The following is a 13,804-nucleotide window of genomic DNA, read 5'->3' on the forward strand; positions in this document are numbered from 1 at the left end:
TTTTTTCTCCTTATTATTATTATTGTCTTAACAACTTATGGTTCAATAAGCATATACAAACGTTTGTTTACATGTGTATGTTTTAGAATATTTGCTTCATATTTGCAATCGTTGATTTTCACCATTAATATATTCGAAGTATGTACAGTAAATCAACACTAGTGTATTTACGATCTTTTTCTTTTTTTATGGCATGGATGTTTTTAACTGATTCAATGATTATGTGTTTCCACTCCACAATTTATTCAGCTACAGGCCTTCAGGGAACTGGCAAGATAATAGTAATTTTTCACAAGATAAGAGTTTTTGTTTCATTTTGATCGTAACTTACATGCCGAAGTTAAATCTAACTAACATATATTTATTTACGTTATTGACTATCAAAATAATATATAGGTATATATACATATATATTTGCTTTTTTTAAAAATTATAAATTAACGGTCAGTTTCCGGGGGAAGTCTCCCTTTTCCCCCTGTGGCAACGTCCATATACAAGATACATGTATCTTTTTAATATTATCATTCTGTCTATAAAATCAGCCTCTACACTGCTACTACAAAACATAAGAAAGTATTACAATTGTTGTAATAGCGTTATTTAAGAATTAATTCATAATAAATAAATATAATTACAAATGAGTAGGATATAGCGTAAAAAAAAATAATGTGTTATTTACTATCCGTAACTCATATATAATTTGTTAATTATTTTTTAAGTACCTGTACTATAATCTTTACAGCTAATAAAACTACAATAGTAAAAACATATTTGATATTGTTTGAGGTTCTATTATCTGGAAAGTTAATGTGGTGATGTGTTTTAAAATACTCACGAAGCTGGGTAGTTGTTTGTTTTTATTTGTTAGTAAACTCAGTACGGTTTGTATTATTTCCAACCATACATTGTAAAATGTTGTTGAGGTTAGTGTACGAACCTTCTTATGGGATGTTTTCGATGTGACTTACTTATTTTTCTTGTTTGGTTTCAAATTTCAAGCGAAGTTAATCGGAGATAGCATGTACTAAGTATATTATTTGGATGTATTTGTACCTGCTTCAAATAACTTCCATTGTTATCAATTTACTTTCTACAGAAAAGTGTTCTTGAATGTACTATCTACATATAAATGAAAGCGATGTGTAATGCTGTCTGTGCTATTATGTCATGGTAAAAATTGAAGGGCTCGGTTGTAAATCATGGTAAGTGACATTTTAATCACTTTGAGTTACGAAGTAAAATATGCCATCCTTCAATTTTTGAGTGAAATTGCCATGTCATACAATTTGCATTGGACTCAGTGAAGCTTTCTGAAATTGGGGAACACAACACGAAAACAATTTGTTTTCTCTCTAAGAGAGAGAGAAATGCGATATTTAAACACACGAGAGAAACAGTACATGACATAGAGTGGGTTGAGGCTAAGCAGTTAGGAAGGGAGAAGAGAATACTAGTGAGAAAATGGAAGGAGGCCAAGGAAATAGAGAAGAAAGGTGAAGAAGACACAATGAACTGGAATGGGGGACTGAAGATAAACAAAGAATGGAAGAAGGTGTTAGAAAGAGTGGTAAGGGCAAGAGAGAAAGAGGAGAGGAGAAGGAAGAAGAATGAAGGAAAAAGAGCGTGAGAAAAAGAGTCCAACCACATTCACTTTCAGGTGAAAGTACAGTTGACAAGGGAAAGCCACCTGCTAGAATGTTCCAGAACAACTTTCTAATAGTCTGGAGGGGAGTAATGTTTGTGTATATATATCGTCCTGTTTTGTACCTTGTTACATTTGTACTTGGTGCAGAGTCTGAAGAAGACCTTGCTAGAAGGTTGAAACGTTACGTTTAGTTTATGTTTTATAATAAAATAAATTTCTGCCTTGGTCAGCATATTGAGTTTTTCATATCATGGAAACAAGGCTTAATGGTGTTATAATTTGTTTGCAGTATAGCTTCTAATAATATTTTTTTCTTAATGAACTCAGAAATGACCAAAATGTCACTTACCATGTTTTACACCAGAGCCCTTCAATATGTAAAAGAAAAAACAAAATTAAGGAAATTGTATTCTAATATACGAAACAAGGTTAATATTTATGTAGTTTTTGGCACAGAGATCATCTTAATTTTTTTTTTTTTACTTTTATTGTATATGAACTAAACATACAACCTTTCTGCAAATTTGATTCATTATATCGATTTTAAGTTCCCCGGTGGCGCAGTGGTAATTCTGTCGATTTGTAATCAAGGAGTCCCGGATCAGATTCCCGGTGGAATCACACTGCAAGGTGGTTCGAATATCACGGTGGTTCGAATCAGCAGATCCGGTTCCAATTAGTCTAACTGAACACGAAATACTACCGACTTTATTGTATTATCTGTCTGCACGCCGTTTCAAGTAATATCGCATTAGATATTGTATTGAAATATTAAACATTCATAATTCTTTTGGAGACCTTTGATAGACACACCACCGGTATTCGTAACTGTTACGTTTCCTACCAATTAATCATTTGACATCGATTTCTTGCAGATTACAACATTCTGTGCGCATAACCATACATCTTTCCACCTATTATACTTTCTGCAATGTGAACTGATAGATATATAAAGTTAATTTGAATATAGAAGCAAAGGATTAATAATGACATTATGTATTGCAGAAATGTATAATTTGTTTTAGTTCCCTGTAACTCTTTATGTCCTATTATAAGCAGGAACGTGCAGATAATAGTGACCTAAAAATTGTACTTTTTACGGTTTGATGATTACTAACATAGCTAAATTGTATACTCAAGATATTTTTTACTTTTTTGTTGATTTTCAATAGAATGAAATCAGACAATTTAGCAAGTTGGTATAGCAGGTATAAAATTGCTTCTGATAGTATTTTCTTCTTGTGTATATGTACAGGAAGTCGCTGCGCATATCTGTGCGCAACTTGTACTGACGTAGTAGACAGGCTCCTCCCTCTTACCAGCTTGTCTCTTTTATGCGCATGTGCAGAATCTCAAAACAGTACCAGTACGCATGCTGGAGCTAACGTCACAGAGAAAACTCCACCCACTCTTTACTTATTGTTGTTTTCTGCGTCTCAGTTACAGCTTTTTTCACTGTGCACCTTTGTAGCAGGTATATAAACACTTTCGCACTAATTTCAATGTTATTTCCGCAGATTTAGCACTATAGGATCCAATGTAATTTATTAACTAATCATCTCCTTATAGAAACTTATCGGCTCAGCTAACTAAAGTTGCCCTTCTGTCCATATCTCTGGCACTTGGCTTCGCATACCAAATGCAAGACTATGACAATCTTGGATATTACTTGGACTTCAACAGTCACATCAACAATGAAATGAGCGAGGAAGATAGCCATGAAAACGGCATGTATTCAGCTCCTAATCAGTTTGCAGATTACCAAGGACTAATTTCACACCAATCTGGCGAATACGAGTACGAGGACTACGTCACACCGCCTGCCATCGAGAAGAACATCAAGTTGACTCCTTCAATCATCAAACAGATTTATGGTCCGAAGTTTGATATGTTGCAAGGCGTCTCAAGGAGAAGCAGGGGCGGATACCTTGATGAGCTGATGAGTAAAATAAAGATGATACTTCCTGGTAAGAATCTGATTGGGTTGTTCGTTCTTAAAACAATGGCCAAAGCAAGTATTATACATATCTTTCTCTTAGATTATATAACTACAATTGTAATATAAGGTAGAAAAGGCATTATATTTTAAATTAATTAAAAAACCGGCAACAGTTCGTTATATCGGAGACACATTAAAATCGGATATTTTATGTTTCGCATGGTTCGTGCTTATCAATTGTGTATTGCGGAACATAGTTCAAGGTACCATTATGCTTTTTACACGAAAACAAACACAATTTTTTACATACAGAGTGATTTGATTCCTTTCTTCGGTTCTGTAACACACAATATGGCGGGCACATTTTGACTCACGTTGTGGGTATGCAGTGTTTCTAACCTCCTTCACCGAAAAATACCTACTATCGTGTTCGTCACGTGTGAAAATTTTACATTTTGCACGGGTAGCCCCACGAACCATTCACGGATAGCCCCACGAACCATTCACGGATAGCCCCACGAACCATTTCCGATAAGGTTAGGTTAGTTTTGGTTGGGTTAGGCAAGCATAGTGAAAAAAGGGGTTGGAAACACTGACAGGGGCTTGCGTCATCAAACGTACGCAGCATGCAATTCAAGTAGCGAAAGCAATGGCAATTGTGCGTCGGTGAGATAGTTCTCTTGAAAAATACGATGAAAGAAAATACCTCGACGAACGTTGGAAAGCATGAAGAAACTCATTTCCGTAAGTAGTTTCTTCAATAAAAATGAAGAAATGTGTCTCCGATATAACGAACTGTTACCCAAAAGACTACACTTCAATTAGCCTATCGTTTCATCATTATTGTGTTTGTAAATACTTTCATACGGAATAAAATTGCGATCCAGGTATCTGACGTGGCATCTGGCGATAGATTTTGAAACTAATCTTTCTGGGAATTCTTGCTTCGTCATGTCGATGCAAAACAAGAAAAAGAGTGAGGAAGAGGGAAATGGGTATATAGACGGAAAGAAAATAAAAGAGAAGAAAGAGAGAGAGAGAGAGAGAGAGAGAGAGAGAGAGAGAGAGAGAGTGTTATGTCTTAATCTTCATAAAAAAAGTATATTTAAACTTATAACAAGGTTGATTACATTCTAACACACACAAGACCATCCATAAAGTTACACATAACAAGATGCATAATAGTTGCTATGCACAGACTATTACATTGGCCATAGCTGCCAGTTCACCATACATAGTCGCAATGCTACGCCCCACGTTGCGGCACAACAAAATGCAACGCAACGTGCCACCACTCGTAACTCCAGGGTATGGAGATCCGAATTTGCAACACACCGCTCCTTGCTCCGGCTGGTCAGTTGGGAGCACCAGTTCTCACCCAGGGATCGGGATTAAGACGATCCGCCCTTCCTCCAGGAAGGTAACCACCGAATTGCGACACGTGACAGTAAATAAAATTCCAAATACATTATAATTAAAATGTCCAAAATCTTTAATTACGAATCGCGCGCGTACATACTGATTCGCACAAGTTAAAAGTTATATTTTGTTGGGTCATGCACGCTCGCAGGCAGTGATAAGCAACTTATTTAACACGAGATTCCGTGGACCGCCTTCACAGTTAATAGCAAGACCTCAACTCCTACCTCAAGCGCGAGGCGCAGCATAACAGATTGTTCTAACTTACAATACAAACTCATAACATAAAATAACACAAGAAAAACTGATAATTTATATAACAGATCAATGTTAATTAGCGATAGTAAGGTAAAGTTCAGTTTGGCAACAATTAAAAATGCCAACGTGGAAGTTTTTACATCGCTAAGAACACGAAGCGTGTTTCCCCCACTCCTAACATAAACAGGCAATAGGAATACGATATTTTATTGAAAACGAGGGAGAAATACTTTGCTATAATATTACAATATTAAACTATATACAAATAACTAAACTGATTTTATCAAATAAATCATATTTGCCCTTGTACATAAAAAAATGATTAAATAAAGATTTAGTTTATAACGAAGATAAATTACTTCAATCTTGTACATTGTTGAACAAAAATAGATATTAAGGAGAGATGTATTTAACTTGTGCTTAAATAATGAAAACGTTGCATATATTATTTGGGATAATTATTAGCCTATGAATTCTGAATAAATGTTGCAAAAATACGCGAATAATATTATAACATAAGATAAATCGTGAATATATACATGAATTATAAAAACAATTAAGTATAAACAATTTAATCCAAGTTCTTAACTTGAAAGTATACGAATAAGATAAATGCCAATATACAACTGAAATCTGCCTAACATGGCGGTCGTTACATAGTAATGCATGTTATGGTATATAACAGAGAGAGAGAGATGGTAGGAGACAGATAAAGAGGGAGAGAAAACAGCGGAAGAAAGAAATATATATAAAAATAGAAAGCAAGAAAGAAAGATAAGTTTGTGGGGGAGAGAGAGAGACATGGTAGGAGGAGACGTGAGGGAGAGAGAAAGAGCGAGAGAAATAAGCAGAAGATGAAAGAAAGATAACATAATGAAACTGAGTCAGAGCTGAAAAGTTAGAAAATAATGGAAGGAAGAAATGAGACTCCGGCACTCCTTTCTACACCCTCGATTTCAGCACATTTCAAATATTTTCGTGAAAATATTTAGTTCCTCATAACAAACAGTGTTTGCAAATAGCGCGTAAGTTAATTTTTTAGATCTACGTGCTACGAAACTTATGTTTTTTATAAAATTAAAATTACTTGCGTAACGTCAAAAATGTTTTTCAGAACTTCTATGATGGCGGATGATGAATTCATGTCACAGGCGCAAGTCTGAAGATTTCGGATCATGGACTCATGTCACAGGCGCACGTCTGATTTTTTTCTTTTTCTTCTTATGATTGACTTGTGCAATGGGAACATTTGCGATTGCGATATGTTATTTGTGTGATATATTGGCGGATTGGACATTTCAGACATTGGATTTCATTTATGCGACTTCAGAAATTGGAATCAATTATTTCTGTTTGGCAACTGCAGGCCGTAAAGGGGAGGGTTGTTTTTTTCTAAATTACTTGTGTGATGGGATAATTTGCGACTTCTTATTTCTATGATGGGAAGGGAGTGGAGGGTGGTATTCTGTGAAAAAGGACAACAAGTACTTTCAACGTAGGAGTTACTTCATTTTTGGAATTACAAATTTAACTTCGACCCGCAATTCAATACCTGGCCTTGGTAAAAAGAGGTAAGTTACCTCGTAGGTTTAATTTTAGCCTTCATTTTTCGTATCTTCATGTGTCAATGCGGAGAAATAGTGTTGAGGGCAGGTGACTCCGGCCAATTTCTAACATGCCTTTAAAAGGGACTCTATAGATAAAGGCGGGGCCGCGGTAGCGGTAGGGAGCGGTAAGTCAATTACCCCAGGGGCGGAGCCCGGAATCGGTGGGAAATTTGTACTCGACAATTTCAAACGACAAAACCTCAACTTTAAACGGCTATACAGTCGTAAATACTTCTTTCCGCGCTCCAATTTTTTTATTCACAATTAGGATCACATAATCTTCATAATGAAAAAAAAAATGAAAATTCGAAGGTGTAGAATAGGGTTCCCGACCCAGAAAGGAAGATAGAACAAGGAGATGGGATTAAGAGAGGGGAAAGGGAGAATTTAAGCAACCATTTCCAGTGAAAGTATTTCGTTCACCATTGAGCCTTCACGAAGGAAATTATCTTGAGACATCACCCCATATACAATAACCAAATAATGATTTCTAAACTAGTATTGACGAACAGGCAGTTCAACAACATAACTCAATGTACTCTTTCATATTCTCTAGGTACAAAATGGTGTGGTCCAGGGGACACAGCCAAACATCATAACGACATTGGTCTCTTCTCTCTGACCGATGCTTGCTGCAGAGCCCATGACAAGTGCAATGACACCATGGTGGCAGGGGAGGAGAAATATGGGCTGAACAACAAAACACCCTTTACAAGGTAAGTCATTGTATTAACATTAAATATCCATCTACAGGGTTCTAATTGAATAAGAAGAAGCCGAGGAATCAAGTTATTTAATAACGAGATTTTGCTTATTGTTTTTTGATGAATTCTTATAGATTGTAATACGTTGAACACGAATTAGCCACCGTTTTTGTCGTAGTGTTAATATTTAGGAAGATATCTCAATACTCTTGCTTCCCATAGACTTGGGTATTTATACAGTTACAGTTATACTGTTTTTCATTGTTTTGTATTGTGTATCGTGCCAGAAATCGCTTCAATAGTATGAAAAGCAAACGAAAGGGTTGAATAACTGAGAGTTAATTTGTTTTCATGTGTCATCGTAGTGTATCATTTCTAACACCGTTAAGCCTTGTTTCCACGATATGAAAAACTCAATATGCTGACCAAGGCAGTAATTTATTTTATTATAAAACATAAACTAAACGTAACGTCTCAACCTTCTATCAAGGTCTTCTTCAGACTCTGCACCAAGTACAAATACAATAAGGTAGAAAACAGGACGATATATATACACAAACATTACTCCCCTCCCGACTATTAGAAAGTTGTTCTGGAACATTCTAGCAGGTGGCTTTCCCTTGTCAACAGTACTTTCACCTAAATGGCTAAACATAATTTTCTTCCATCTAGAATGTGGTTGGACTCTTTATCTCACGCTATTTTCCTTCATTCTTCTTCTTCTCTCCTCTTTCTCTCTTGTCCTTTCCACTCTTTCTAAAACCTTCTTCCATATTTTGTTTATCTTCAGTCCCCCACTCCAGTTCAACAAACAAAGATAAACCAAGAATGGAAGAAGGTGTGGAAAGGACAAGAGAGAAAGAGGAGAGAAGAAGGAAGAAGAATGAAGGAAAAATAGCGTGAGATAAAGAGTCCAACCACATTCTAGATGGAAGTAAATATGTTTAGCCATTTAGGTGAAAGTACAGTTGACAAGGGAAAGCCACGTGCTAGAATGTTCCAGAGCAACTTTCTAATAGTCTGGAGGGGAGTAATGTTTGTGTATATATATCGTCCTTTTCTTGTACCTTGTTACATTTGTACTTGGTGCAGAGTCTGGAGAACGTTACGTTTAGTTTATGTTTTATAATAAAATAAATTTCTGCCTTGGTAAGCATATTGAGTTTTTGTATCATTTCATACTGATGCATTGAGTCTGTGTATTTTGATGTAAATCACGTAATTAGTAATATTCAGTTGTTTCATTAGAATTGTATTTGTTCCATATTCACAACCCCTGTAGCACGTTTAGTAGATAGGCTTACAAAAAGATTAAAGAAATTACCATTTTTTGAAACATGTTCTTTCAAATTAATGTTTAATAAAACATAAATTGCATATCTTGATCGCATATTCGTAATCACCGGATCCTAATTATGAAGAAACCACTGAAAATCAACATAAGGAAGTTTGTTTACAATTCGTATACCAATTAAATTATTAATCGACATTAAAACGTAATTTTAAGGTGAGTAGCGCGTATAAGGTGCCATTGTCAGGGGAGCTTTTCACGGTTCTAGAAATGGACGTATTAAGTCTCATGCGTTAAGAAAAACTTAATTCATTGTATTCTCTCGTACAATTTCACCCAGGCTTTCCTGTCACTGTGAGGATCAGTTCTTGAAGTGCCTGAAAACCGCCAACTCTCCAATATCCACAAACTTGGGTTTCGGATACTTCAACACCATTCAGCAAGCGTGCTTCAAGCTGGACTTGCCTATCAAGGGATGCAAACAGAAGGGGTAAGCTTTATGTTACGACACAATCGGCCTAATAATCGTTGTCTGTTAAAGTGAGACGGTAACTTGTCTCAATAAATATCGATTTCAGCTGCCGGAAGATATAGGAAGTATTTATCAAGCATGGATATTTACCTTTTTTTATAGTTACAGTGACGATGTCAGAAGAAATGAGTGGGAAAGCGAGGGGTCTTAGCCGGACACAGGTATATATTTGTAGGAGAGATGTGGTAAGCTTGTTCATATGAGATTGGGATTTATTTTCCTACATATTAAACGCCAGCTATAATGGCGGAAAAGCGACACGTTTATGTCAAAAACTATGATGTCCACATGTCAGAAGAGGGAAATGTTTTAATGGAAAAATAAGAAATGACTTCTAAGAAACGATAGAGACTAATGTAAGGAAGGAGGTATGAAAGGAGCTAGGCTAAGAGAAAGGGAGAAGCGAGAGAGAAGAGAGATAACGAAGTATGTGTGAAAGAAATATAAAGAAGCAAGAGAAGGAAACAGATAAAATATACACAGAAAGAGAGAGAGAGAGAGAGAGAGAGAGATAAAATAAAAAAGGGAATTAAAGAAGTGAAAAGACAGAGAGAGTAGAGATAGAGGGAAGGAAGAAAATAAAGAAACATGAGAGAGAGACAGAGAGACAGAGATAAATATAGAATCGAGACAAAAATAAATAAATAAAGAAAAAGTAGATAAGACAATAGAAGCGAGACAGAGAGAAAAAAAGGAAATGAAAATAAAAAGCAAGACAGAAAGATAGAGCAGTAAAAGAAGAGAAATGAAGAAGTGAAACAGAGAGAGGGAAGGAAGATAAAGAAAAAGAAAAGAAAAGAAAGAAGTGAAACAGAGAGAGGGAAGGGATTTAAATAAATGGGAAAGAAGAAAATAAAGTGAAACAAAGAGAGGGAAGGGACATAAAGAAAATGAAAAGAAGAAAATAAAGAAGTGAAACAGAGAGAGGGGAGATAAAGAAAACGAAAAGAAGGAAATAAAGTGAAACAGAGAGAGGGAAGGGAGATAAAGAAAAATAAAAGAAGAAAATAAAGTGAAACAGAGAGAGGGAAGGAAGATCTAAGAAAAGGAAATGAAGAAAATAAAGAAGTGAAACAGGAAGGGGGAAGGGAGAAAAATAAAACGAAAAGAAGATAAATAAAGTGAAACAAATATAAGGAAGGGAGATAAAAAAAGCGAAACAGTAGGAAAGAGAGAGAAAGATCCTGTAATAATGAATAAAAAAGAAGCAAAGAAGCCATACACACACAAACACCAACACTCTCTCTCTCACACACACACACCCACACATTCTCTCTCACACACACACACCCACACTCTCTCTCACACAGAAAGAGGGGAAAATTTAAGCAATATAAGCATTTACATTTAAGACAAAGTAGAAGTATAAGAAGGTTCTCGATACTAAATATTTCAAACTTGATGTTATATGATTGCAGGATTCCTACTGTTGTAAAGATTGACAAAGAATATTATTTTACAGGAAGATGGGTCAAAGGTGCATCAAATACGATCTAGATGCGAGCGGAAAAAGGCAATACCAGTGGTTTGACAATGCATTATTCTTGTAACAAATTGTGAATAAAAACATTATGTAGCTGACGCACTGGTTATTTCGCTTGAAATTACAAAAAAACACAAAATTATGCATTAAATCGGACTAGTATATTATTTATTAGCTCGGAAAGATTTTGGTTGTGACTGAACAGATGTCTTGATTGCAGTGATTAAAAATTGAAAGAGAGTTAATTTTGCTTAACAACTTATGAACTTATATTTCTCGTATTAATATGGATAAAAGTGAGCACAGGGGATAACCTTGCCTGTGGCAGCTTAGGTTTACGAGGCTCCCTTACGAACGAAGATAAACACAGTTTCATAGCTCCATTGGCCGGTGTTCTTTTGAAGTGAAGGGACAACTCCTTCGTTTATGCCTGTGACGCCTCCACCTTTACGATGAACGACAATCCATCACCATATCTATCTCAAGGGCTTCCTTCATCTTAAATCTTTGAGCAGGGGTCACTTTCCGGGAAGCCATTAACACTATGCAAGCCCGGGCACCTGGCAACCCGTCGGATGAAAATCATGTAATCCTTTTGTTTGTAGCCAAAACGGCACGAACTATTCTGGATAGTTTCTTAAACTAACCGATCGATTGGTATTGTACCTGTAAGGAAATGCTGCGACACGTAGAAAAACATTTCGAGTAGAGCTTTATATACGAGGTTCGTCCAGAAATAAAGGAACGTTTTGGTGAAAAACATAAACGACAAATGATGTATGCAAAAAAGTATGGTACATAAATTTAGGTATGGCGAATATGTGGTAAAGTAGCGTAAAGTATGTAGTTTATGAGCCATAAATGTTCTGCACACATCATTGGTTGTTTCTGTTTAACACCAAAACTTCCCTGTTTTTTCTGGATGATTTTTTTTTTTCGAAGTCAGGACTTTTCATGTCCAGCATATTGTTTATTGAACTGGGATGTGGGTTGTTTACATAGTAGATGTGTACAGGAACATTGATAATTACAATTACATTAGTGTTGCCTGCACTGGCATGTATCTAAAATAACATATTCTTTAAAATGTTCACATAAAATGCCAGTATTCCCAAAGTATATCTGAGTACATTGCATCAAAGTTTCATTTGTATATATTATTTTAATCCCTCTTATATTTCCACACGTTATTAATTGAAATTTGAATATCAAGATTTGATTCTTGACATAATAGACAAATGAACGGACGAATCAGGAACATTTTCTGGAGTTACATTCAAGCTTTAGATATCTTTCGTTACACCAACTTTTATGAGACAAGCAGATAAAGATCCTTTATATCACGATGTTTATGCTCACTGATTTGTATTCTTCTATAGTTATTAATTTCTGAGATATATTTACGTATTTATTGATTTCTGCCCTACCCTGTACGAGATGGATACACTGTAATTTAGAAACTTCACAGTGTTTCAATCCACCAAATAGATCGAGTGTTTCGGAGATATAGAAGCTTTAAGAATATGTCGATAGGTGACTTTCAATAGTTTGTCCCCTCACGTACCAATCTAAAAAATCATATCTCGTTAAACTACATTTGTGCAAAATTTTAGATATTCACATTTGTTATTATCAACAGGTTGCTTTTGATTATTCCCTCAGACGGTCAGACAGACGGAATCAGGTTGGTTTTTATTGCATTGAGCTGTTATTTGATAGCTTTGTAAGTCCATCAAATTCTGTTGGATCGGTCTTGTAATTTCAGAGATCTGTAGTTGCCACGAACGATCTACATCTGCAGTCATAACCTCTATGTGTCTCCATCGGGTATCGAACCCAGGAAGCCTTGATTTCAAGGCATGACATTGCAACTACGCCATTTGGGAACTCCTGGCACAGACAGAGAAACCGTGGAATAAATTTTCTTCTCAGCTTTTCCTCATCAATACCCTTAAGATTGATTGATTGATTTGGTTTATTTTACTTCGCTTTTCTGACAATTTTGTCTAATCGCGAAGATGAGGATGATACGATGAAATTGATGAAGGGACACTCACAAAGAACACCTATGCCAAGGATACGAACCCTCGACCTGTGACGTCATAGTGCGCTGTGTTAACCACTTCCCAAGAATCGGCTAGTGCCTTAAAAGTGTTTTAAAGGCACACTAAAGCATAGGCCCATTTTGTTTGATAACAGTACAACTAATGTAGATTCAGTAAGGAAGAAATTTTCCGATATAAAAGGTTGTTTTATTCACTATAACCCGTAATCCTTATAATTTTGTTACGATTTGAAGTTTTGCTTGCAACTCCACCATCAACCAAGCATAAACTTTCTAGACAAATAGTACCTACCCTTGATTCAGGCGTAGATCCGAGCTACATGGCACCTGGTTGCCATGACAAACGGAGCTGCCATCTGTTATCCAAAAGTTGCTGCAAAATTGCCTTTAGTTCTCCCTTAATAATCGTACAAAACGTCACTACATTTAGCGTGAAAGTTGCTACAGGAATAATTAATGTTTCATGTTGATTTGTGTTATTTACCATCGACTTTCTGCCACTTTTTGACTAATCGCGACGGTGAGGATGATGAAAGGACACTCACAAAGGACAACCGTCCCACTCCGGGATTCGAACCTGGGACCCCTGGTATGGTAGCGCGCTGTGCTAGCCACTCCCACGGAAGCCGGCTTATACAGATACGTAACACTGAGTTCATTAACAATTGACTGATATCAAAACGGATTTTTATGACATGTCAATAGTAACAATAGCAAACAACACTTCTCTCCAGGGTTGTTAAAGGTCCAGGAATTTTAAATAAATTCAATTCCGGTCCAGGAGAGAAAATCAGCAAGGGTTCTGGACCGTAAAGAACCTTTTTATCCGTAAAGTGTTTCACTTCGGTCCAGGAACCTTTT

At 36.1% G+C, this 13,804-nt stretch overlaps 1 protein-coding gene across 1 annotated transcript; it reads left to right on the forward strand.

Moving 5' to 3' along the window:
- The first annotated feature begins 825 nt into the window (after window positions 1-825).
- Window positions 826-10,971, forward strand: LOC146001852 (phospholipase A2-like). Its single transcript, XM_083139551.1, has 5 exons — window positions 826-923; window positions 3,215-3,612; window positions 7,425-7,584; window positions 9,204-9,353; window positions 10,858-10,971. The coding sequence occupies exons 1-5, from the start codon at window positions 913-915 to the stop codon at window positions 10,943-10,945; spliced, it is 807 nt and encodes a 268-aa protein (XP_082995677.1). The 5' UTR covers window positions 826-912; the 3' UTR covers window positions 10,946-10,971.
- Window positions 10,972-13,804: the final 2,833 nt, after the last annotated feature.

The sequence above is a fragment of the Lepisma saccharinum genome, chromosome 18 (genome assembly GCF_977018435.1).
Source record: "Lepisma saccharinum chromosome 18, izLepSacc3.1, whole genome shotgun sequence".
Lineage (NCBI taxonomy): Eukaryota > Metazoa > Arthropoda > Insecta > Zygentoma > Lepismatidae > Lepisma > Lepisma saccharinum.

What these genes read in the sequence shown, in the direction of transcription:
- LOC146001852 (XM_083139551.1), top strand. An exon ending in AACAAAACACCCTTTACAAG is followed by an intron (nt 7,585 to 9,203) that starts GTAAGTCATTGT and finishes AATTTCACCCAG; the next exon opens with GCTTTCCTGTCACTGTGAGG. An exon ending in AAGGGATGCAAACAGAAGGG is followed by an intron (nt 9,354 to 10,857) that starts GTAAGCTTTATG and finishes ATTATTTTACAG; the next exon opens with GAAGATGGGTCAAAGGTGCA.